The 23734-nt window shown below is 45.9% G+C and overlaps 2 protein-coding genes across 7 annotated transcripts in view; one reads left to right on the plus strand and one right to left on the minus strand.

The window, feature by feature from the left end:
- gjc1 (gap junction protein gamma 1) overlaps window positions 1-5436 on the plus strand; it is a 47862-nt gene extending 42426 nt beyond the window's left edge. For all 6 annotated transcript variants that reach the window (XM_086184720.1, XM_086184718.1, XM_086184722.1 and 3 more), the window contains one exon: window positions 670-5436. In XM_086184720.1, coding sequence (XP_086040846.1) covers window positions 724-2181 — 1458 coding nt within the window. In that variant the 5' untranslated portion in view covers window positions 670-723 and the 3' untranslated portion in view covers window positions 2182-5436. The remainder of the gene's footprint in view (window positions 1-669) is intronic.
- A 1801-nt stretch (window positions 5437-7237) lies between these two features.
- On the minus strand, window positions 7238-17050 carry st8sia6 (ST8 alpha-N-acetyl-neuraminide alpha-2,8-sialyltransferase 6). The gene is made up of 7 exons (XM_086184730.1): window positions 16442-17050; window positions 14246-14320; window positions 14051-14125; window positions 13405-13549; window positions 11506-11618; window positions 11330-11422; window positions 7238-11256 (listed from the first exon to the last, which is right to left on the minus strand). The coding sequence occupies exons 1-7, from the start codon at window positions 16540-16542 to the stop codon at window positions 10779-10781; spliced, it is 1080 nt and encodes a 359-aa protein (XP_086040856.1). The 5' UTR covers window positions 16543-17050; the 3' UTR covers window positions 7238-10778.
- Between the last annotated feature and the right edge of the window lie 6684 nt (window positions 17051-23734).

Here is a 23734-nt window from a genome sequence, read left to right on the forward strand (position 1 = left end):
CTCCCTAAAACTGTGCTCAGATGGGGACACACACACACACACACACACACAAACACACAAACACACATTGGCGCAAAAGCACATTGTGGCACAACACAATGCCATTTACCTCTCAACCAGAACAAACCAGTCAAGTTAATACAATCCCAAAACTGCACCTCACACAGAAGAAGGCTCACTAAGAGGATTTATTTCTTCAAAAAGAGATAGGCTGTTAAAGAAGTGTGTGTGAGTGTGTGTGTGTGTGTGTGTGTATGTGTGTGTGTGTGTGTGTGTGTGTGTGTGTGTGTGTGTGTTTGGTGATAGCAAATTCTCTATTTGGATTATTTCACTTCTTTCTCAGTGCTGCTTGATGGTATTTTTTAATACCGATATCCTCTTTCCACTCTGTTTGGTCTTCTAATTCCCTTTAAGACGAAACTTGACAGCAACCTCAATGTGGCACTGCGCTTTGAATTCAGTGTATTTACACTGTTAGAAGCAACAGATCTGAGACACTGGATTTAATTAAGGTAATTATTATGTCACCTCGTCGCTGAATTTGCAGAACTTGTAAGTCTGGCTAGAGGAATTCAGAGGGGTCCTTCCAGTTGCTGTGATTTTAAAATAATTGAGGATTAATTCTGAACTCATTCTGTCTTCTGTTTTTTTCTCCCCTTCTGTCTCCAGAGTCTGTGAACAGGTGAGAGAGGGACACTGTCTGCCCCACTGTCCAGCGACACCATGAGCTGGAGCTTCCTCACGCGGCTGCTGGAGGAGATCCACAACCACTCCACCTTCGTGGGGAAGCTGTGGCTCACCGTGCTCATCGTCTTCCGCATCGTTCTCACTGCCGTCGGAGGAGAGTCCATCTACTACGATGAACAGAGCAAGTTTGTCTGTAACTCGGGACAGCCGGGTTGTGAGAATGTCTGCTACGACGCCTTCGCCCCTTTATCTCATGTTCGCTTCTGGGTCTTCCAGATCATCTTGGTGGCCATGCCTTCTCTCATGTACATGGGTTATGCTGTAAACAAAATCGCACGTTTAGATGAAGCCAAAGGAGGAGGTGGTTCTGCTGCTGTTCGAACGGGAGGAGGGGGCTACACACACAGGAAGCCCAGGAAAATCTGCTTCGGAGCACGGCAGCACCGGGGTATCGAGGAGACGGAGGAGGACCAGGAGGATGACCCCATGATCTATGAGGTGCCAGAGATCGAACCTCCAAAAAGGCCGCGGGATCCACTGCAACCCACACCCAGACCCAAAATCCGTCATGATGGTCGCAAGCGTATCCAAGATGAGGGGCTGATGCGGGTCTACGTTTTGCAGCTGGTGACTCGTACAGTTCTTGAAGCAGGGTTTCTTACCGGCCAGTATCTGCTGTATGGATTCCGTGTGACACCTGTGTTCGTATGCTCGGGGAAACCTTGTCCCCACAGTGTTGACTGCTTTGTGTCGCGTCCAACTGAGAAGACCATCTTCTTGCGCATCATGTACGGTGTCACTGTCCTCTGTCTCACCCTCAACGTGTGGGAGATGCTCCATTTGGGGATTGGTTCTATCTGTGATATTCTTCGCCGCCGGCGCTGCCCTCCTCAGGAGGATGAGTACCAGCTGGGCTTGTTGGGCACCAATGTGGGTGCCGAAGGATCAGTAGGGGGGACAGGGCCTGAGGCAGGTTCTGAGGGAGGGGTGGGTGGGGATGGGGCTGCTGATTATGTCGGCTACCCTTTCTCGTGGAACACCCCGTCAGCTCCACCTGGTTACAACATTGTGGTGAAGCCGGAGCAGATGCCCTACACTGACCTTAGCAATGCTAAGATGGCTTGCAAGCAGAACCGGGCCAACATCGCTCAGGAGGAGCAGCAGCAGTTCGGTAGCAATGAGGACAATTTTCCAACTGGAGGGGAGGCCCGCGTGGCCCTCAACAAAGACATGATCCAGCAAGCTCATGAACAACTGGAGGCCGCCATCCAGGCGTACAGCCAGCAGCACCGCGCGGAGGAGCAGCTGGGGAACAACCAGGACGACAAGCCCCAAAGTAACATCATCCAGGCTCAACCGCAGCCGCAGCCGCAGCCTCAGAAGGAGCGGAAACATCGACTCAAGCACGGTAAAGGAGGCAGCAGTGGAGGGGGCAGCAGCAGCAACAGTAGCAGCAGCAAATCAGGGGAGGGGAAGCCCTCCGTATGGATTTAACCCCACAAAGAGTGACTGGTATTGAAACCACGTAGATAGAACGCACTGGATTGTTGCGATCTGTCTTGGATTTTTAAACATCACTGTGCCTTAAAGAATCCTGCAAGCTGGAGAAGGTGTGAGTTTGTGTTCTAAGGTGTGTGAGAAAAACAAAACAAAACAGGTGATGTTGCAGCTGACAGTTTGTCTGGGCTATCACAACTTGAAACGTCACACCGACACAAACGCTGTTAGACTGTCGAGTTCATGTCTTGTGAAGCAGATCTTCGCCCTCTGTCGTCTCCCTGCTTCCTCCCGTCTTTGAGATTTGAGCCCAGGAAAAATTGCTGTCAGATAATGAGTTCTGCTGCAACTCAGATTGACCTGAGATTTGTTCGTTTTTCTAGCCGCTCCTCTGCAAAGACTTTTCACATTGGCCTCCTAATTCTCGATACCAAGGTAACAGGATGTCATCCCGGCGAGCTGAAGCAATGACATCACTGCTGCGTAAATGCAATAAAATAAAGCGGCAGAATGAAGCAGTAACTTTAACATTAATTGAGAGAATCCCCTTCCTGAGGGCTGCGTCCTGTCACTCATGTTTTGTGTCTCTATATGTTTTGTGTGTGTGTGTGTGTGTGTGTGTGTGTGTGTGTGTGTGTGTGTGTGTTTTGACAACAGCGCTACGCTAACTGCTGCTCAGGAGCTGATGAGAACAGCAGGTAGCTTTTCTTTTAATTCACTCCTTACATGAGAATTCCTGAATGGTGCAGATGAATTTTCTAAAACTTTCTTTTCCACCCCCCCCTTGCTCTTTATGGCTACTGATCAACTCCCCACTCGTGTTTCCTCTGCTTAGTATTTGACTGCCCTCTGGTGGTGTCATCAGTAGAGTTTCCCCCCTTGCTGGGGGAGCACACACACCAGTTGCCATTGATTCCCGTGTCCAGCGACCAGCTTTTCTATTACAAACCTTGTGTCAGTTCAGTCTTCCTAGTGGTTCAGTGTTAGATGCACAAGGCTGCAATATCAACATGTGTAATGGGGAAGGTTTAAAGCCATTACTACAATATAATGAGACCAAAACACTGTTTGTGAGATGCAAGTGTCAGTGCCAAGATTTTACACTCTGAAGCCTGGTTGTTTGTAGCTTTGGAATACCGCGGCCACTCCGGTGTGGAACACGCCAACGTGAGACCAACCCTTTTGTAAAAGTCACCCGTTTTTTTGTATGTATGTATGTGTGTGTGTGTGTATGTGTGTGTGTGTGTGTGTGTGTGTGTGTGTGTGTTGCTTTTTTGAAGAAAAAAAATCCATTTTTATGTTTGAGGTAGTGTTTTATATTTAAAAAAAAAATAACGCTTTTTTATCGAGGTTTTTTTTTGTAATAGATCAAAAGAAGGTTTTAAAAGTTGAATTAGTTGTATGGGTATTTATGGTTCTTGTGTTTTGAATTGCCTTCCAATTGTAAAAAATGTGAAATGACATAGTATATTTTTATAAATCGTAGGCTACAGTGACTTTGTGAAGAAAAAAAAACAAAAAGCCAGACTCTCCTTGTGTGTTCCAGTATCAGTATTTAATGTATGTAGCGACCCTCCGGGGCTTTGATAAACAGTGTTATTCCTTTTCCAACATTGTTCTGACATCTTAACAGATTTGTGTTGAGGCGAAATGGCTGATGGGGAAGGACATGAAGTGCCAAATTAGTGCCCCACAGAAGCTCCCCGAACAAGCGCGCTCATTTCAGCTCGCACGCTCAGTCCCTGAGTATCATCTGACAGATCTATCACGTTGAATTGTGAAATACCCCAGCGAACCGGGCCCCGCGTGACGCTGAGGGCCTCCCGACGTGGTGGTGACTTCCTTTGCATGTATACAAAATAGCAGTGTGCTTTAGTAGAAACAGTCCCCCTCCCTCCCGGGGGAGAGTTGTGATTCCCTCCCCCGTGAGCTGCTGCTACCACATAACTTGACCTCCCAGAGCTTCGTCTTTCTGACAGAAAGACGTTTTCTGTCAGAGGGAGAAACTTCCCAGCAGAACGCTTTGAAGGGTGCATTTTCAAGGATTTATAGATGCGGTGGAAGTGCATGTGTTGATTTCACTGAAGAAAACCAGACCTTCAGTGTTGACCGGCTACACTTTTGTTGGATTCCATCAGCTGAAACTACACAAAGATTAACTTTGGTCAAAATCCGCTTCCCAGAAACAGATTCTAAAGACCATTAGGACTGATATTCTTAGACATGAAAACGAGATGACTAAATAAAAGATAAATTGCTGGGAAATCTTGGGACCTCATCTGCTCGAGCTCAGCAGGGCCGGCAGGTTGGTGTCACAGCCCAGCAGCTATTCTAGGTTACGTGGCTGAGATATGCCCATTGTAAGGGAAAGGGGGGCAGCTATCCAGGTCAAACTACTTACCCTGCAGTGCAGTTATTTATTTGTCTTGTCATTCCCTCTTTTGTCCATTGAGTGAGTCAGAAAGAATGCAAACTTTGTGGAAAGTGAATAGGCCCATGGGGCAAATGTGGCTCGAAGAAATGTTTCTTTCCTCTGCCACGTGTTTCCCAAATGGGAACAAGGCGTTGTGACGACAAACACGAAAGAAAAAGTGCTCTGTCTGGTTTGGTACTCTTGACAGATGAGTGGGTCAGCACGTGCTCTTTGTAATAATGGAATTTCAAGGTAGAAAATGTGGCCTAACACAAGAGAAAATGTTCTCAACCGTGAATAAACTTGTAATATTTCTGGTTTAGCACCTGTAGCACCATCACCATGTCCGGCAGCTGGAGGTACAAAGGGATTTATCAGACGCAACGTGCGAACATGTAGCTGGTTAGAACAACAGGACGTGGACAGACAGTCCTTTCACAGCAGTCTCTGGACTGTAAAGGCACACACCTGAGAACACCTGGTGTACACAAGGAAGTATTTTGTGGGTCTATTCATCAGGAATACCACAACGTTCAGCCACGTCCGCTGTCAATGTGAGTAATGCCAGACATTTAGAGGAAAGACTTGTGTCCTTGGGTGAGACTGTTGCCCCTCTCATAGTGGCAAACACGAGATAAGACGAGAACATTCATGGTTTCTTTAGTACAAACATGCATTTGTGTGTTTTCTATGCCTTTTCTTAAAATGTACATTCCTTTGAGTGCCACTCTGGTATCACTTGGCAAAGATTTCTTTTCATATTCTCTGATGGATATATTTGATTTGCATGTAAAGAAGAAATATTTTCCTACAAAAAAATAAACCAGAAATGCGTATTGAACGGAGTGCCTGCGTCTTCTGTTTGCGCTTCAGAAGAAAAAAAGAAGAAAAGAAGTAAATGTCAGGAGTAAAACGGCTCCTCGTTTTTTTGAAATGTTGAGTACTGCCTGGCTGTCGCTGTCAGAATGAGATGTGTGTTTGGTTTTGATCGGCGGGGAGTAGGGGGTCTCTGCGGTCCCATCAGGAGAATTACAGCCGCACAGGCTGATGTCGTGTCACTGGCAGGAGACAGGGGAGATGCCACTTCACGTCATGTCAGCGGCGTCATTTTGTTGTCACTTTGGCAGCTGAACTTCAGCTTGTGATAAGAGAACATTTGAGTCTGTGAGGCTTAAAATGACATGAAATGTACTCCGAGGGTTTGTTCCAGTCAGAGGGTTCAGCGAGGAGGAGGAGGAATCAAAACTAAACTGACGCAATAATCATTACATCACGATAAAGAAGAAGTATCTGGCTTCCTGCGTATTCTCAGCAATCTGATGTAGGTAAATACCTAGAAACATGAGGTTGCTGGGAACCGCAACAGTCGTGTAGCCTCGCTTCAATTTGCCAGAAAAGTGGGCAAAAGCCAACTCAGATTGCAAAGGCATCATTTCATCTTCACTTTTCAGGGGGTGTTCTTGTGAGATATCCACATGGTGTCTGCATTGTTCTGGGAGCGTCCAGCAACCCAAGCATTCAGTGCCTGTGCTAAAAACTGGAAAAGTTCTTATATTTACAGAGGAAAATGCAATATTTTAAGATAGTTGCAACAGTCTGGTGAGGTTTAGGCACAAAAACCACTTTCGTGGGAAAAAAGATAATTGTGTGGTTCAAATTCAAATAAATTATTAAAAATACCTGCAAATGTCCAGATGTTTTGCTATTGGCTCAAAATCACGCGGGTAATACAAGGACCATGGTGCATTGCTTGTCTTATAGCGTGTTGTTAATTTCCGATGGCGTCCACTGCCCCTCGCTGTAGCAGCAAAGGTCTCAGATCTCTGTGGTGAATCAGAAGTCTCAGCTTGTACTCGAGGAAGCTCTTTAGACGCTGGCAGCCAGGAAACCGGGACGATACTTGAGCTGTGGGACCATCACGTGGCAGTGCCGGGGAAGGGCATTGGTCCAGACCAGTGAACCTGCTGAAGAATGTCTTCACAGGTGAGTGTCGGAAAGTGAGTTGACTGGTGAACAGAGTTTCCTCCTCAGCTCATGCTAAAGAAGTTAGTGTTTCCTTGAGTCTTGCACGAGACGGACACTCAAACTGTTCATGGCGGCTGCCCCCAGCACATTTGAATGTTTAAATGAGCTACAAGGTGGACCTTTAAATACCAACGACAACAACATATAAATCGATAAGTAGCTCCGCTCATGCGGCGGGGCAGTGGGTGGCCAGGGCGTACAGAACTTTTAAGCAAGAGAATGCAGCGATGCAGAGCTGAGGCGTGATCTCCACAGCAGCCACAAATACACATCAGGTTAAACGGAGCTGTGTTCGCCCACCAGAGGGCTGCTCAGCAAAGGCACGAGGTTCGTTTTACTGAGAGAACCTGAAGGCATCATGTAATGACGGCTAGCCAAACCTCAGGCCTGCTGTCCAAACCAGGCCATCTACCCCAGGGGATCAGAGGATCTACGCCCAAAGATTGACCCAAGCTTTCACCCTCGGTTCCAGTCTATCAAGAAGGAATCAATCACCGAGTCATGAGAAATATTCCGAAACCATCCAGCATTCTTGGGAATATATTAAACTGGAGCTGCCTCCTCACATTCTTTTTTCCGCACTGTCTTCGTTTGCGAGTTCCCAGCCAGTTGCCTGGAGAAAAGGCATCAGAAGTGGAAATGGAAAGTATGTTTTGTGATTGTCTGTAATAAAAAAAAAAGAAAAAAAGTGTTCCCTGGAGAGGCTGGCCATCAGGAGAAAACCGAGTGCTGCAGCTGGATGTATAACAAGGTCACCGCTGAATCCCAGGAGCACTCTGGGATGGCAGCTTGTGGCAGCGGGCTATTTTCTCTGAAAAGAAACAAACATTTCCTCCCATTAACGGCCTAATTGGCTGGACGCACTGACCCTACACAGATGTCATTTTAGAGACGGTTTACAATTGCCACCATTATGAATATGGAGACGGGGAAGTAAAGGGTTAGACAACAAACTGCCCCAGTTCTTTCCGAGTCCTCCCTGTTCAGTTATTTTATTTTTTTCAGAGTATAATCCAGATGTTTGCATGCTGGATCCACACGACGGCGTGATCCCCTGAAGCTGGACGAGCAGGAGAAACTTGGTGAAGTGGAAGGTGCGTGAATGTACGGGCCGTTATCAGCTGTGTGTAATACGAGGGAGTTAAATTTAGCATTAAAGGTTCAGCGTACGTGTGCAGTCAGCAACATGTGACCCATATCACTGGAGGAGTTAAACTCTCACAATCCGTACAGGAGGAGACCCCTCACAACGTTCTCTACAGGGGTTCAATGTTCCATTTTTGCTGTTTGGAGAACATCATTCAGGATTTATATGAAATATTTGATAATGGGACATTGATGACCCCTTAAAAGAACCTTCAGGATGTTCTTTAATGGGCAGTTTAGGGGAACGTTTGCAGAGCTTTCCCTGACTGTCCAGCTTAAAGAACGCTGTAACGGTCTGGGGATGTTCTAAAGCTGTAACACAAGGGCCCTCACACCTGCAGAGGTGTTCTGAGAACGTTCTGGAAAGATAATAATAGATCCCAGTTGCATAAAAGTCCCCTGCGGGTCCACATCAAGTATCAAAATGGTACTGTTGGTGCTAAAGGAGCGGAACCGTCTTTTGAATGGTAAAATCCCAGTGAATCAGACCAGGGGCGGCTGGTTGTTACACTGCTGGTGAGGTAATAAACCCTGAGACCACACAACAAAACACGGACTGAAATGAATTAATTTCACATGTGCAAACAATTCAACATCTTCCTGTTTTTCACCAAGGACACCAAGACATAACTCGCCACGACGATGAAATCCCTTCGAGAACCGATTCCCATCCTCAACCATGACACAGAACTCCCAGTTTGAAAAAAGAAAAAAAACAAAACAACACTTTGGCAATGCAGGACTGGTTGATGTTAATTAAACTGCAAATGAAGGAGTCAACCAACAGTCCAGATGAGACGGTAAGATGGTAAAATGGTGAGAAAATGTGTTGATGCGACTTTGATGGATAAAAAGATGTTGGCAGTTTCTGTGTCACATTCTACAGTGTGAATTCACTCCCACTTAACTGTCACTCATCTCCATGTTTATCAAAAGGTAATTTAACCCCCATTCATATAGCAAACTGGAAGATTCGTTGTTGTTGTTGTTGTTGTTGTTTTACATCAGATTAAAATGGTATTGAAATTTACTTAAAAGAGGAGAATCGACACAAGAATGCAAGTTGAAAGCCAAAACCATGATAATGAATCATTCCATTTCCCAGCAAGGAAATGAACACCGAGCACAAACTTCTCCCTCGAACTCTCCTAAGAACCGTTCACAAGCAGAAGTGCTGCAGGTTTACAACCTCTACTGACTCAAAGACAACAAATCACGCAAGCAGAGACGTCCGCTGGACAGATGAACTCCGGTTCAACCGGTGCGCAAACATGTCTGATAAATGTTTATTCACATATTCAACTCCTTCCCCTCCCACCTCATGTTGCTCAAAACTATAAAATGTCCCCTACAGCTTGTGTGTGATTTATGTGCATGATTACAAGAAAATCAACGCCAGACATAAAAACAGTACCAGTCCCAGAATTCCTCCCCGGCCGATCCCTGGTGCAGATGTTCATGTTCCCGAGGAACCCAAACAACAATTTCCCGCCAAAGTGCACAAAGTCAGCATCGATTGATTATTTAAATAATGATTTCTTTCTCTCTCACTCTTCTTTGAATAATTAAAAAAAAAAAAGGTACCAATATATGAGTGTTGCCAACCACGATCCTGCCCCAGTGGCAAGTGTCACCACAGATGGCGTGACCGCGTGTGAGCTGCTCGCCATAGAAACCTTCCTGAAAACACATCTCCTGGGTGTGTTTTCTTGTGTTGCTCCTGCTTCTCTGTGTGCTGCCTCGGTTCAGTCACGTACGGTGGCCCTGAGAGCTCAACGCGGCTGAAGAAACACATGCAAATAAACAACACCTAAGAGGAAAGAAAACAAACAAAACAACAACAAAACCAAACAACAACCTGACAACTTGGGCGACGGACAGAAACGTATCGCAAACGACAAACGGAAATATTCACATGAAGGAGCTTGAACACATCTGTTAAAATAAACCCCCCCAAAAAAACAGAAGAACTTGGCCGATTCTGCAACGCCACTGACAAAGAGCTGACTTTAATAAATTCATGACATCACAATGTGGTGCAAAAAAAAAAAGATTAAAAAAAAAAACAACCAAATACCCGAGTGTATCCAGATGTGTTTCGTTGCTCAGGGCCCTCTGGATGCCTGTCGCGCTTTGTGTTGCATGAGTTTGCGGAATAATTTTTTTAAAAATATTGCTGATGTGTTATTAATTTCATGTTGCTTTCTTTATTTTTGCACCTTTTTTAAATTTTTTTTTTTTTTTTTAAGAAATAAAAACGATCAGCCAGAAAGTGCCGTTTGTTTCCTCGCTACTCAACGCTGGATGTCTTGAGTTCGTCAAGAAGTTTTGGTCTTGGTAGTTCCAAGGTTTTGGCTCGGATGTTTGTGGTGGATCGAGCGTACGATGGGGTAAAGAACACTTTACCAAATACAACCTTTGGCGAGGTGTTTGAGAGTTGGTACACGGACGTTTTGTTTGGTCTCCGTTAGCTTCCTTCAACAGCTCCGTGCACACCGTTTTCTTCAGTCTGGATTCACCAAGAATTCATCCCTCATCCCACCCCCCCCCCCACCCCCCCCAAAAAATCCTTGTGAATTCAAGACATCTATTTTTTTCAACAACAACAACAACAAAAAAGGTTAAAAGCTCGTTGACATTCAATGTGCTGGTGCGTTCATGTAAGAGAGGCAATTTTCCTGTAAAAGAGATACTACATTCAGTGTGATCAGTCATAAATTCTTAAAAATAAGGCACGACCGAGTAGACCCTCGCACAGGCCTCACAAAGGCTTCCCGTTTAAGTCAAAGTCACTTCCTCCAGACGCCAGCTGGATGATCGTGGTAATAAATACTCAAAGAAACACCGACCTAGTCTGCAAAGATTCTCAGGTACCATCACAGTCCGAGGGCGAACGGACTCCTGCGTCCAGTGTCATCAACCAAAATAGATCCATTCGCTGAAAACGGACAAGTTAATTAGAGGGTGGACCGATGGGGGGGGGGCTGCTGTGCTGACCGCGGTCACATGGTCACTTCTCATCTTGTGGACAGTCTCCCAGGTGAAGCTTGAGCACACCCTGACTATGCAGCTGCAACAGGAGCTCAAACTCAGCAGGCATGGTGTGGAATCGCCCCTTGGGCTTCCTGTCGTCGTAGTAGTGATTGGTCAGCGTGTAGAGACCGTGCGGGTGATTACTGAAAGGCCAAAACCCGTACAGGTGAACGTTGGAACAGACTTCCAGCGCCATGCTCGCCATCATGATGCCAGTGCTGAGCCGCTTTGGTTTCAGGCCCTGCGAACGCCAGAAAAGGTCCAGACTTTTAAGGTACTCCGGGTTGAAGAAGATTGGACGAGCGGGGCTGTTGAAGTCTTCCACGGTGTAGACGACACGCAGGGACAGAGGAGTGTTGAAGCCGTAGGAGAAGGCAGGAAGGAGAATGAAGGAGTTCCCATAGGTGCTCAGTCTCTCCACAAACGGACGGCGTCGCGACACTAGAGATCCGTACCTGGGAAACAGACATGCACGTTGATTGAGATGAAACATGAACACCACCAGGCAACGGTGAGATTCTTGCTCACTTTTCTTGGAGGATGCTCGGGTTTGCCGTCACGAGGTCAGTCTTGATGCCCACGTGTTTCTCATAGCCGTCCGCCAAAGGAGGCAGGTTGCACCTGAACGAGCAGGCAGAGGTAAAACATTTACTGGATTGTGAAGCAGAGCGGAGCATCGCCTCATATCTGACGCTGTCCCCCACCTCATCACAAACTGAGCCGAGTCGATCATCTTCCCACAGCTGCTGTCAGTCAGGATCCCTCCGTTACCCACGACAGCGCACGTGTCCCAGGTTTTATTTGAGAAGGGGTGCTCCTGCAACCAACAATGGAGCGCGGTCACTGCTGTTCAAAAAAGTGTGTGTGTGTGTGTGTGTATAGTATAGCTGGACCTGGACCGTATAGTATAGCAAAGTATATATATATATATATATATATATATATATATATATATATATATATATATATATATATATATATATATATATATACTTTGCTCTGCAATAGCCATCACTTATGCTGCTCGTATTTATTGTAGTTGATTGTAGTTTATTAAAGTGTATTATAGTTTTATTGTAGTTTATTATAGCTACTTCTTTTTAGTGCTCTTGTACTTTGTCTGCTGCTACTTCTCTGTTTCTGCTGCTGTAACAGAGACGAATAAAGGTTTATCTTATCTTATCTTACAGTTTATATATATATATATGTATATATATATATATATATATATGTATATATATATATATATATATATATATATATATATATGTATATATGTATATATATACACACTTTAGTGTGTGTTTGTGTTGAGGAACGGAAAGATCTTCAGTGGTGAGATTTGAGATTTCTTTGGCTTTTAGGGGGGCCTGCAACAGTCCAGAAAGAAGAAGTCAGACCTGAAGGTGCCTCTTGCAGGGGAAGTGAAACACTCAGAAAAAAATTCACGGAAGTGCAGGTGCTCATAGAGCGCTCCGATATCCATCTCCTCACTTCAGCTGCTCAGTCACTGCGTATTCACAGATTCTTGCCGTCGCTCCTTCTTTGTCGTCTGTTTGCTTCTCTCAGTGGGAGAGAGGGAGGGAGAGGCAACGGACCAGGTTTTGTCTCTCCCTCCCTCTCTCCCGACAGAAGCTCGTTTGACTTCGGCTGCAAAAAGATACTTTTTTTCTAAAAAAATATTTTTCATTTGTTTTTCTCATCGGCACTGTAAATGTCATGTCTGTTTTGTTTTTGTATGAAACAGAGGAAAATGTTGAAATCTAATTACATGTAAAGACAGGTTTAGAGGAGCATCACACCTCAGTCTAACACCACGGAGGGTTTTTCTGTGATTCCATTTTTATAAATATACCATGAATGTAAATCTTTACTTTGCCCATCCAAAAATTTCATCAGCAGTTTTAGACTTGTGGGAGTCACACACACACACACACCCAGACACACACACACACTTTTAACCAAACACGTTTGCTCTTTCACTCTTAAATGACACATTTTCAATATAAAAGCTGTCTAACAGACGGCGGCACCGTAAAGAACTCCCTCACCAGAAATAAACCAAGTCATGCAGCTGCTTTGTCGCTGCCAACATGTGAGTGGACACATGACAAGCAGCCAAGGAGTCCCTCCAGTACAGCTGCTGTTCTGGAAACACTCACGGATAAATACTCGTGCTGCCAGGCCATTAAAAAAATTAATCTAATTAATTACAGGATTTGTAATTAATTAATCCCATTTCAATCTCATATCTGCTTCAGGTCCCCAAGTAGAGAATTTGAATTCGAGGACATAACGAAATTGTAGTGCGCGACTAATCAAATGAATACACTAAGAAGAGAAGATTTGAAATTTATTGGTGATTGAATAAAACCCAAGTCGGGGCGTCTTAAGGCCGAGTCGGCGCTTTGACTCGCGACGCGAAGGGACGCGCCACCGCCAAGTACAGGTCCCTCAATGGGCCAAGTTTAAAATGCCCGTGTCTAGGTAATTACCACTCAAGTGTGCTATAATTAGTCCTGTGTTCATTTTTACAACGCGTTAATTTTCGGTGTAATTAATTAATCTAACTGATGCGTTAAAGTGACAGCCCTGATAAATACCTTAATAAAGGTTTTGAAAATCTCCTGCGACACCTGGAGGGTCCTTGACTTCTCGCCGTCGTACAAAATCTTCGATCCCACCGGAGTGTTGTTTTGTGTGATGATGGCCTTGTTGGCGCCATGGCACTTGGTGTTCAGCTGAGCCCTGGGGACACAGGAGGGCTCTGTTGTTAACGGTCCAGGTCCAGAACGTAAAAGCTTCACGACCGACTGATCTGGATCCATCAGAACAGGCGGGTAATTCATTCTAATCAGTCTCGCATTTCAAAAATGTTGCCGTCGCCTCCTTAAAATAATCACCTGTCATCCCCCCCCCCCATTTTTTCAGAAAACACACACACAAAAAAAAAAAAGAGGGGACAAAACATCTTAAGGAGTTGTTTTAGGCAACAACAAGAAAAACTTCTGTCAAAAAAAGACAGGGAATTATTTTAAGACGGTGACGATACGAGACTCAGCGGTAAAAATAGCTCTGGTGAGGACTGTTACTATAAGTCACATGACTTTTTGCAGTGAGGAAATTTAGAGCAGCGGGTTTATGTTGTTCTTGTGCTTTCCCTTCTCTTCGCTCGTCTGTGGTGCTTCTACTTTTGCGGCCTTTTCAAACGTGACTCGGCGTCCCTCGGAGAGCGTTGGGTTGTCTTACCTGAATTTTTCGTAGTTCTCCTCCTGCTTCTTCCAGGTTTTAGAGTAACGCTCTAAAACTTTGTCGATGATTTCCCTGTTACACACACACACACACACACACACACACACACACACACAAACACACACATCCAGACCCCAAAGTCAGATACTGGTGACGTGATGGATTTGATGAAAGCAAAAGCGGAGGAGTCACCTGCAGCCTTTGCAGAGAGCAGAGGGCTTCGGGCGGCCTTTCTTCTGAGGAGGGGGTTTGTGAGGTCCAGCATTACTGCAGAAATAAAGCGAATGAGTGAAATGTGAAGTCCTGAGATAAAACAGGGCCCCAATCAAGGGCGCCACTCGTATCTGGGAAGGGTACGCCCTTCCTTCCCTACGCACAACAGCAGACCTGATAAAACGTGCCAGAGGCCGCGTGGTCTCACAGAGGAGAGACGCTTCATGTTTTCTGTAATTTAAAAAAACAACAACCTTTTTTTGTTCTCTCCTCCGAGGTCATTTTGGGACATGACATCACTTCCTTCTCAGCGCTGACATCAGAGCAGCTGCATCAGCCGGCATAATAATGTCATACAAGCGAGTTCACAAAAACACCAAATGTTGGACTACCAAGCCTGTACGAGTGCGAGGTGATGTCACACGCCTCTCAAGGACTTGAGCATGTGTGCTGAAAACCTACACTGGTCAAAACATGTCGAGATGGATCCTTTTTTTTTTTAAACTCTTTTCCTCCTTTGCAGTTTTTTTTTCTGATATTTTGGTGAGACTGGATTGCATTCTGGTTATTTGAGAGCGCCCGTCACATTTGTCATCGACCACCGAGGGGCCAACAGTCTCCTTTTTCTCAATGTGACCGCTAATTTCCTTCATTTAGATGTGATTTCTTGCAGAATTTCAACCAAATATTTTCGACTAAGGTTTAAAAAAAAAAAAAAACAACAACAAAAAACGAGGAAACTAGAAGCAGTCAGACTCCCATGTATGTCTTTCACTCATGTCAGTCAGTAACAAGGAAACTGTTCATTCACTCGAGCACAGACGCCCAGCTCTCCATCCACCTGTTAAATATTAAATTAAGTTTTGACCTATCGTCCGGCCCGGCGGCGGGTATCATGTTGGGCCTCATAAATCTACCCAGCAATCTGACCAGTGACACCATTCTCTAAATCTGATGCAGCGTGTATTTAAATTCTACTCACTGCAATGCAAAGACCAGAACTACAGCTTGAAGTATGAGAGCGCAACAGGACACAAAAGTCAGGGTTCTCCGGGTTTCGAAGTAACAGTTTGGACTGCAGAGGGATCGGGAGAAACAACGACAAAAAAAACCAACAACAACAGCTCAAACTAAACTGTTCCTTCAAACGTAAATATTGTCACAACCAGCTGCAACAAGTTGATTTCTCGCATCAAAGATCAGAAATAATCTGTGCTTGATCCGAACTGCATTTGCTTTGCTTGTCTGAAAAGGGCCGATTTGACCCAAGAGAGTGAAGGCGCGACTACTTTGGAGTTGTGTTTCTCCCATCGTTCTCCACGGTGCGGTAGCAGATCCTCTGCTGTAAAAACGCCGAGGAGGTTTGCTGTTGCTCCGGGCCGGTGTGACTTGCTCAAATGCCGCGGGGAGCTCAGATTACACACCATTATTATTTATTTATTTGCACTTGTGATGTTACACTTCAGGTGACAACTGCATGCGAACAATGCTTTTTCTTTTTCAGCGATACACCTCTTTGTCGTCTGCGAGCCGCGCGTGTGTTTTCAACGGAATTCTTGTCAGCTCCCCAGGACACGGGGATGAATCAGCATCCGTCGCCGGCTGGAGCGGCAGGCCCCTTCACCTGCACCCCTGGAAATCCAGCGTTCAGAGATTTCCCATTGACAGAGAGCAAACAGTGACAAAATGATCAACTTCTCAAATCAGAAATGAACAACCAGTGTACACAGACCTTTGCTACTGTGTTACATTTCAGCAGTTTGTTTCTCCTCGCGTGTGTTGTAACGCCTGCGGCCGTTGGCGTTTTGCAGAGCTCTGCCTCGGCTCCTGGTTTTAAAACTCCATCAAGAGCAAAGAGTTCTGCCGGTTTCCTGTCTTCGCACTCACAGTTTGACGCAAGCGCCTATTAAACTGTTAACCAAAAGCAGACGGCCACTGCTCCCTTCAGACATTTTACCTTGAATAACTTCAGGTTCTAGTGGGAGTTTCAGTCAAAAGTCAAAATGACTTCATGTCGTTAGATCAAGTCAACATCATCCCCTCCGCTTCTCCCTCGTTACTCGTAAGGTGATCAACCAGCATCACGTCCCTGTTAAACTAAAACCATGCGTTTCCTCGCCATCTCAGGTGTTACAGAAAACCTTGACTTTAAAGAGAGGAAGCATACACACTTACGTGTCATCGACCATGTACCAGGTGACAGTTGTCAGCAGGCTCCCCAGGCAGAGGAGGGTGATCATGAGAGATAAGCCTGAACTCAAGAGCTTCCCCCTCATACCTCTCCCCCTGCGAGCTTCACCCTCTCACCCCTCACCTTCTCCTCGTCTGCCCGTCTTGCACCTTTCTAGTCGCTCACACCTCATCTGCTTCCTATCACCCTCCCCCTGTTTTCATATTTCCTGTTTCCTGGCTCTGCTGCAGCTCTCTCTTTCTACCTCTCTCTCTCTCTCTCTCTCTCTCTCTCTCCTCCTCTTTTTCTCCCTGAACTTGTCCTTCAGTCTAGTTTACTCTTTCTCCCTGAGTAAGTCAGGCATGTCCCGTCCTCTATCAGCCATTCATCTCTCCTTTGTTCAGGCAAGTATGACTCTTTCCTGCAACTCTACTCTTCTATCGCCTCCTTCCTGTTTGCGTCCAAGTCAGATGAGTTGAGATCGGTCTTCAGTTCATCCTACACGAGTCCGCCTGATATCTCCTCCCATCTTCTCCTCTCGCTCTTTTCCCTCATGTGTTCACACAGACAAACTCACAGTCCTACTCCCCCAAGCCCTGTCCTAAAGCTAAAGCTCCTGCTGTACTACTCCGCCTCCGCTGTGAAGCCCCTGCCTCCCCTCTCTGTTTTCCCCTCCCTCCCCCAGCCATCCTCCGCCCACACCCTTTAAGCCCCCTTCTCTCCTTGGCACAAAAAAAGGCCGTAACATGAGTGCCCAGTACTGAATTAGCTCGCCTCTTGACTAGAGTGTGTCAGGAAACCAATGAGTGTCAGAGCACGCAAGGGGCAGATGTTTCCCATCCAATCAGTGGGACTCTTAATATCCCCCAAAATTGTTACATTCTGACAACACAAGTGAGTGTTTCTCAGTGTCATAGGTGGGGGGGGGGGGGGCTGTGGGGGGGCAGGGCAGGGAGGAGGTGGGAACCTGCTTTTCACATGGCAGCAATGCTGGCTGGATCAACAGGGGAGAAGTGGGAAGTCTGGGACAGTCAGACTCAGACAAGATAGGAGAGGAGGGAGCCGGTGCCCACAGGAAGCATAACTCATCTCTTGTTTGGCTTTGATTTGGGAACTATGTGTTACCAGCTGTTGCTTGGAGGGGGAATAAAGGCTTCCATGCTCAAGTGGGATTATTGGAAACATGTTGAGCCTGGGCTGTATTTCATGATAGACTCCCACAAACACATGACCACACCCATTCCTCCCGCATTTAAGGATTTCAAGATTGAGTGGAAAAACTCCACGCTGAGCTCCTTGCCCTGAAATAATAACGCCTCATAACTCCATGCTGAGTGAGCTGAACTGAGGCACAGCGAAAATCCAAAACAATGGAAAGTTTTTATTTCGTCAGTGATCAGAGTTTGAATCGTGTTCACTGGCTTAAGTGCAGTTAATGTGGTTGCTGAGGATCCTCTCTGCACACGTATCGAGGTATACAGAAGTACTTTGTAGTACTCTCTGTCGGATATCTTATACAAGCAAACAATGTGTTCACTAAATTAAATCCTGAAAATGCCGTCTACTTTTTGGTTCGGGTATAAAGAAGCTTTACACCAACACCAGCCCGTCTATCCAGGCTTTTTTAGCATCCCTGTGGTGAAACAGGCGATTAACGGCTTCCCCACTGTCAATAAACACGTTTCCCCCGGCTGTGTAACACTGAATTGCATCTGGGGTTGTGTTTGATTAATCAAAGTTTCATGGAGACTGCAACCTGGCCTACTGCCATGTTCAAATCACGGGAGGAGCAAAGATTTATTAAAGGCTAACTGTCTGTCAAAAGACCCATTTTAAAATAAACATTGTGGCACTGCAGAGATGTGGTGAGAAAAAAAAAAAGTCCTTGATGCAGATCTCCACGGCAGTCAGACAAAACAAAAACGCAGCCCAGGTCATAAAAGTTCCTTTGTGCTCTTGTCCATGTCAGCGCCTCAGTGAGAAATGTGTCAGTACCTAGCATGACTCATTAGCACCAGCCGTCTCTCCAAAATGACCACAAAAATGACCACAATCTCTTAGCGCTGCAAAGCCAAGTTGAGCATCAATGTGACGCCGTTGAACCAGGGAACCTGAAACCCCTGCAAATCAGGAGCCTCGCTAATTTACATGCGTTAGCAGTGTTTATGGTTGGGCTTCGCATCAGAAAGAGGTGGAAATCTACATTTCCTTCACAAACCAGTTTCAAAGTGGAGCCGATACATCCCCATGACTGCTGCAGAGGGCAGCTTTGAATCTCTGCCGAATCCAGTTTGTGTGAGTGTGTGTGTGTGTGTGTGTGTGCGCACAGACACGTGTCAAGAGAACAGAGACGATGCTGTTTTTGTAGTTTGTTCTTTTGTGAAACGTGGTTCATTCGTCGGATCCCAATTGAGATAACAAACGCACCCTGATAACTCATGGAACGCCCGCAGAATTTTTCTTGAAGAGAAATCAGTCTTTGACAGGACAGTGACCAAGAAACGAGGAGCAGGCGCCTCAAAAAAAAACAACAACCAAAAAACAAACAAACCGAGCATCGCTGAGCTCCGGCGACTGGCACCTTTGTGCGGCTCTGCGAAATCCAACATCCAGACCTCTTATCTGGTTTCACCTCATTACAAGCCATCCTGCAGCTTCCAGCACGCAGCAGTCGCTCATTAGCTGATTACAGACAATGCCATTTCCATGCAAGACTCCACGAGCCATCTAACCACATTAAAGCGGAGGAGGTGATTCTTCATGATGACATTCATAATCTTGATGAGATTTCTTGATATTGTGCAGCTCCTGTGGGCCTCTGGGAAGCCCTCAGTCTGTTTAAAGTGGAATTATCTTCTCGGTGATGAATGATTGTGTGATTAGGATCCACTTTTGTGTGTGTGTGTGTGTGTGTGTGTGTGTGTGTGTGTACATGCGTGTGTGTGAAGAAACTGCTTGTCCGCTGAGGATTTTTGCATAGTTTACACTTTCTCCAAATGCCTCCAAGTGTTTAGCATGAGCAAACATGTTTGCCTCAGGAAGTGAACAAGTACATACAGTTCTCTATGTGTTCCTGAATATCTTGGTGGGTATCTTCAAATGTGTGCATGCGTGCGTGCGTGTGCGTGTGCGTGTGTGTGTGTGTGTGTGTGTGTGTGTGTGTGTGTTTCCCAGCTCACCCTCTCCAGCTGCTCTTGACAGGAAGTCTGAGCGCAGCGTGCTGCATGATGGCAGACTACAACAGAGGAGAAGTGAGGCTGCGGCACTTCCTCTATAGACCCCATGAGACGCCGTCACATGGCAGACGCAATGAACAAAGGTCCGATTGTCACCCAACTGGAACCCGATCCATCCCCACCACCAGCACCACCACCTTCACCCCACACCTTTCCCATCAGCTATGAAGCTGCAGCTGCTGCACCATCACTGATGTGAACCACATGAGGAAGCTGCTCTCTGCACAACATCCTCAAACCTCGGGGATCCCCCTTCCATGTGCAGACTTCCTCTCTGTCTCTGTGGACGTTTCAGAGTGGTTACTTTTCACGACACCAGAACAACAAAGGACAGAATAAAACCAAACAGACGCTGCTGTTGTTAGCTATTATTTCTGCTTGTTGTCATTTGACCGTTTATTTTCCCGAAAACATTTTACTTGTAGGGTTACGTGCACTTTCTACGCTCTCACATTTTCAGAACAGGCTTGTAATTTTACTTTTAGTAAAACTGAGCAGAATTATCTATTATTACTTCCACCAAGGAGGCACTGTGAGTGTGTGGCTCTGATTGTTAGCAGCATTATACTATGTTCTTGATTCATGTGATGTGAGGTCCTGTTAGCTTTGTGCTGAAACCGCTGGGAGAAGTCTGCCACCAAGAGCTGCTTCCTCACCTCTCCTTGACTAACGGGGAATCACCGCTTTTACTTTCGCCACCCGCGCCCGCTGGAGGAGGGGGAGACCTCTCATGAGTCACAGCATCTGACGATGAACACCAACAGTACGACCAATAAGTGATGAGCAGAAACTGCCTTTGCGCTCTTCTGTGAGCGCGAACATATCAAAATCTGGGCTGATGCAACGACAGCGGTCCAGAGGTCGTAGGATTAAAATAACAGATGGCCTGAGGTCAGGTGATGATGATGTGACACGTTTGTGGTGTGTTTTTAAAAACTTGATACTGTGAGACGACAATGCTTCCCTAATCCTTTTCTTTTACTGTGTGAGCTTTTGATCTCTCGGCTGTCATTTTTCTTCTTGCGTTTTTTTGTTGTTGTTGTTGTTTGTTTGTTTGTTTGTTGGTCTCTGTGCTCTCTTTTGGGTTGCCACTGGTATAAAAAGCGTGATAAAGATCCATTTACACAGGAAGAACAACGATGAGGTGCGAAGGTGACGTCGGAGTAAATTCACCTCAGCCTTCTGCTGGTTTGCTGTTCCCTCTATCAGGTTCACTAGTATGACAGCAAACAACTATTTTCTATGTAAACATGCTGTACAGCGGTTTTCTTGACATCCTGAGTGGAGTCACATTTCCCTTGTGTGTGTGTGTGTGTGTGTGTGCGTGTGTGTGTGTGTTGTAATCCGAGCTCCTCTGGTTTTTGTTTTGATCGTTGCTCCGCTCACATCATTGTTGGAGCAGGTGAGTCCCTTCCCATGAAGCGTGCCAGGACGATCTGTTGACGCCATCAAACTTCAGCTAACTGAAGCACATTATTTGGACTGATGTTTAGGGGGGGGGGGAGCAGCACACTAATGATTAACCAATACAGATTTATGATGCGTTTATTATTTGATGTCCTATGCAAACCAAAGAGGCCTCCATGCAGGTGCAGAATCCTGTCTTCATGTTGTACGTTTCATTTTGTATGGAATGAAATACACACAACATTCAAACTCATCAGATTTGCCCACTGAGGGACGAATAAATGTTTATCCTATCTCTTAGATAGCGTGTGTGTGTGTGTGTGTGTGTGTGTGTGTGTGTGTGTGTGTGTGTGTGTGTGTGTGTGTGAGAGAGAGGGGGGGGGGGGAATGAGCCACATTTGATGATTTCACTGCAAAATAAAAGCCTGTGCCAAAATGTTCCTCATGTTTGGAAATACCTGCCTCTCCACTCCTGGTCTGAGATGATGTGTTGATGCGTGCAGTGAAAACAAGGCATTAAAATGTGCTGGTTTCTCTATATTAGTCTCAAGAAAACAACAATCTGCTCCGCTCAAGCTATTAAGGTTCAATTTATAATAATTTGGACTGGAATGTCTCTTGTGTCCATTAAAACCATGGCAGGAAGCGTGAATAATTCATGCAGCCTCTCTAAGTGGTTGTAAATGTGCCTGATAGCGATATGCTTCAGTGTGATTCAGGGGTTTTGTATTCTAACGTGGTTTGTGAGCTCCATTTTTGGATTTATGAATGGCTATGACACAAGTGTGTGTGTGTGTGTGTGGGGGGGGGGGGACAGTTCAAACAGGCACAAGGCCTCATGTTAAGATGCCTTGGAATGCATCAAGATCAGCTGTTCCTCAGCCACATGACCGTATTACTGCCCCCCTCAGGCCATTATCCTCCATCACACCTCACTGGGGAGCCATTCAGCAGTCACAGCCAAGCCTTCCAGGAGGGTGGTGGCTGTGTAAGAAAACCCCCCTCAGATTATTGCCTCAGAGGTCTCGCAGCTCACGAGTGGAACGCCTGGATGGGCGAGACTGGAGGTCCACGCGGTTTAGCACAGAAATTCAAGGCTCACACGCAGATGTCACAAGTTTGCCTTCTTTGTCTTCAGTCCTGTGAGCGTCTGCTGTTAGAAGGCGTAGAGTTGAATGTTACGTGACATTTAGTGGAGTCACAGGCCAGCATCTCAGACCTTCGTATGCCAACGAATGCTGACTTCACCACAACCCGCTGCAAAAACATGCTCACAACTTGTTTCTCTGAGGTTTCTGACACGTGTGTGTGTGTGTTTGTGTGTCATTTGCTGCCTCAGTTCTTGTGTTTGTGGTAAAACACCGTCTAGACCCCCCCCCCCCTTGCGTGATCTGTGGAGGTTGTTACCACAGGGTCACTTGGTGTGTGCACTTACACAGACTTTATAGATTCACAGTCCAAGATGGCGGGTAAAAAGAGAAGGTTATAAACACACAAGTAGTCAGTTCGTCTGGGACTACAGCACATGGAGAGAGGAGGAAGCAACAAAAGGATTATTGTTCCGCAAAAGTTATCAGCCCTGCATCTGAAATAAGTCAAACACGCTGGACGTGAGACAACCAGACGAGTCGGGCCAGAGACTTCTCGTTGATGGATCGTTGTCCTGAACCAAAAGCCAAAACAGGTACAACAGGATTACAAAAAGTGTAATTTGCAACACAGGGAGCGCACAAAGACAGGAAGCAGAGCAAACAAAGGCCAACAGAAGACAGCGGGATGTACCAACGCTGACAGCCGTTGAAAACCAGGAGCACAAAGATCCAAACTCAAGAGTCCACCTTTAACTCCAAAAGCAAAGGTCCAAACCTACACTTTAGAAGTTTTATTGAGATCTAATTTACCACATTTTGATGCAGAGACTTGTACTTATCAACCTCTCCTGTTGTTTGGGTCAGGACTTGTGTGAGGGGGGCTTGAAAATAACGTCCACTTGTGTGTGTGTGTGTGTGTGTGTGTGTGTGTGTGTGTGTGTGTGTGTGAGTGTGTGAGTGCTCCCCTGAAGCTTTACACCTCAAATCAAACCTCTTGATTTCTCCTTCCCCGAGACGCACGCCAGGCGGTCATAAAAGTGTGTTAATACTTCAGAATTACTTTCAGATTATACATCAAATTAATAAAGTTAAGCTGCTGAGCAGCCAAACATGACGACGTGAGGACCGGGGCGAGGGGTGACTGGAGGTCGTGGCAGAGGCCGGGCGGAGAGCGAATAGAGGGATTATCATTCCTCGGAGGGCCGAGACATGGTTAATCATAACTGGTTTGAAACACTGGCGATAAATCGTTGCGGCGAGATGGAAAATTCTTTGGTGGAGCAAGGAGCCCAAGCATGTCACCACAGGCCCAGAGTGTCGGGGCACAAAAGGCGGCGTCCACAGTGAGTTTCACGTCGTTTTAACAGTTTGAGCATCGATGATCTGCTTTCCTCTGGAAACACTGGATGTGTCAAGGGAACTGCAATCACGACATGGAATCATTTTACTGGAATAAATGCGCGAACTGCGGTCGAAATTCTGAAATATTTCTGGTGTGCTCACACATTAATTAGACAGTATGAGAAGGTTTTTGAGGAGAGTACGAATGCCCGCTGCCACATTC

The sequence above is a fragment of the Aulostomus chinensis genome, chromosome 18 (assembly GCF_037954235.1).
Source record: "Aulostomus chinensis isolate RoL2024-O1b breed Wild chromosome 18, RoL_Achi_v1.0, whole genome shotgun sequence".
Taxonomy (NCBI): domain Eukaryota; kingdom Metazoa; phylum Chordata; class Actinopteri; order Syngnathiformes; family Aulostomidae; genus Aulostomus; species Aulostomus chinensis.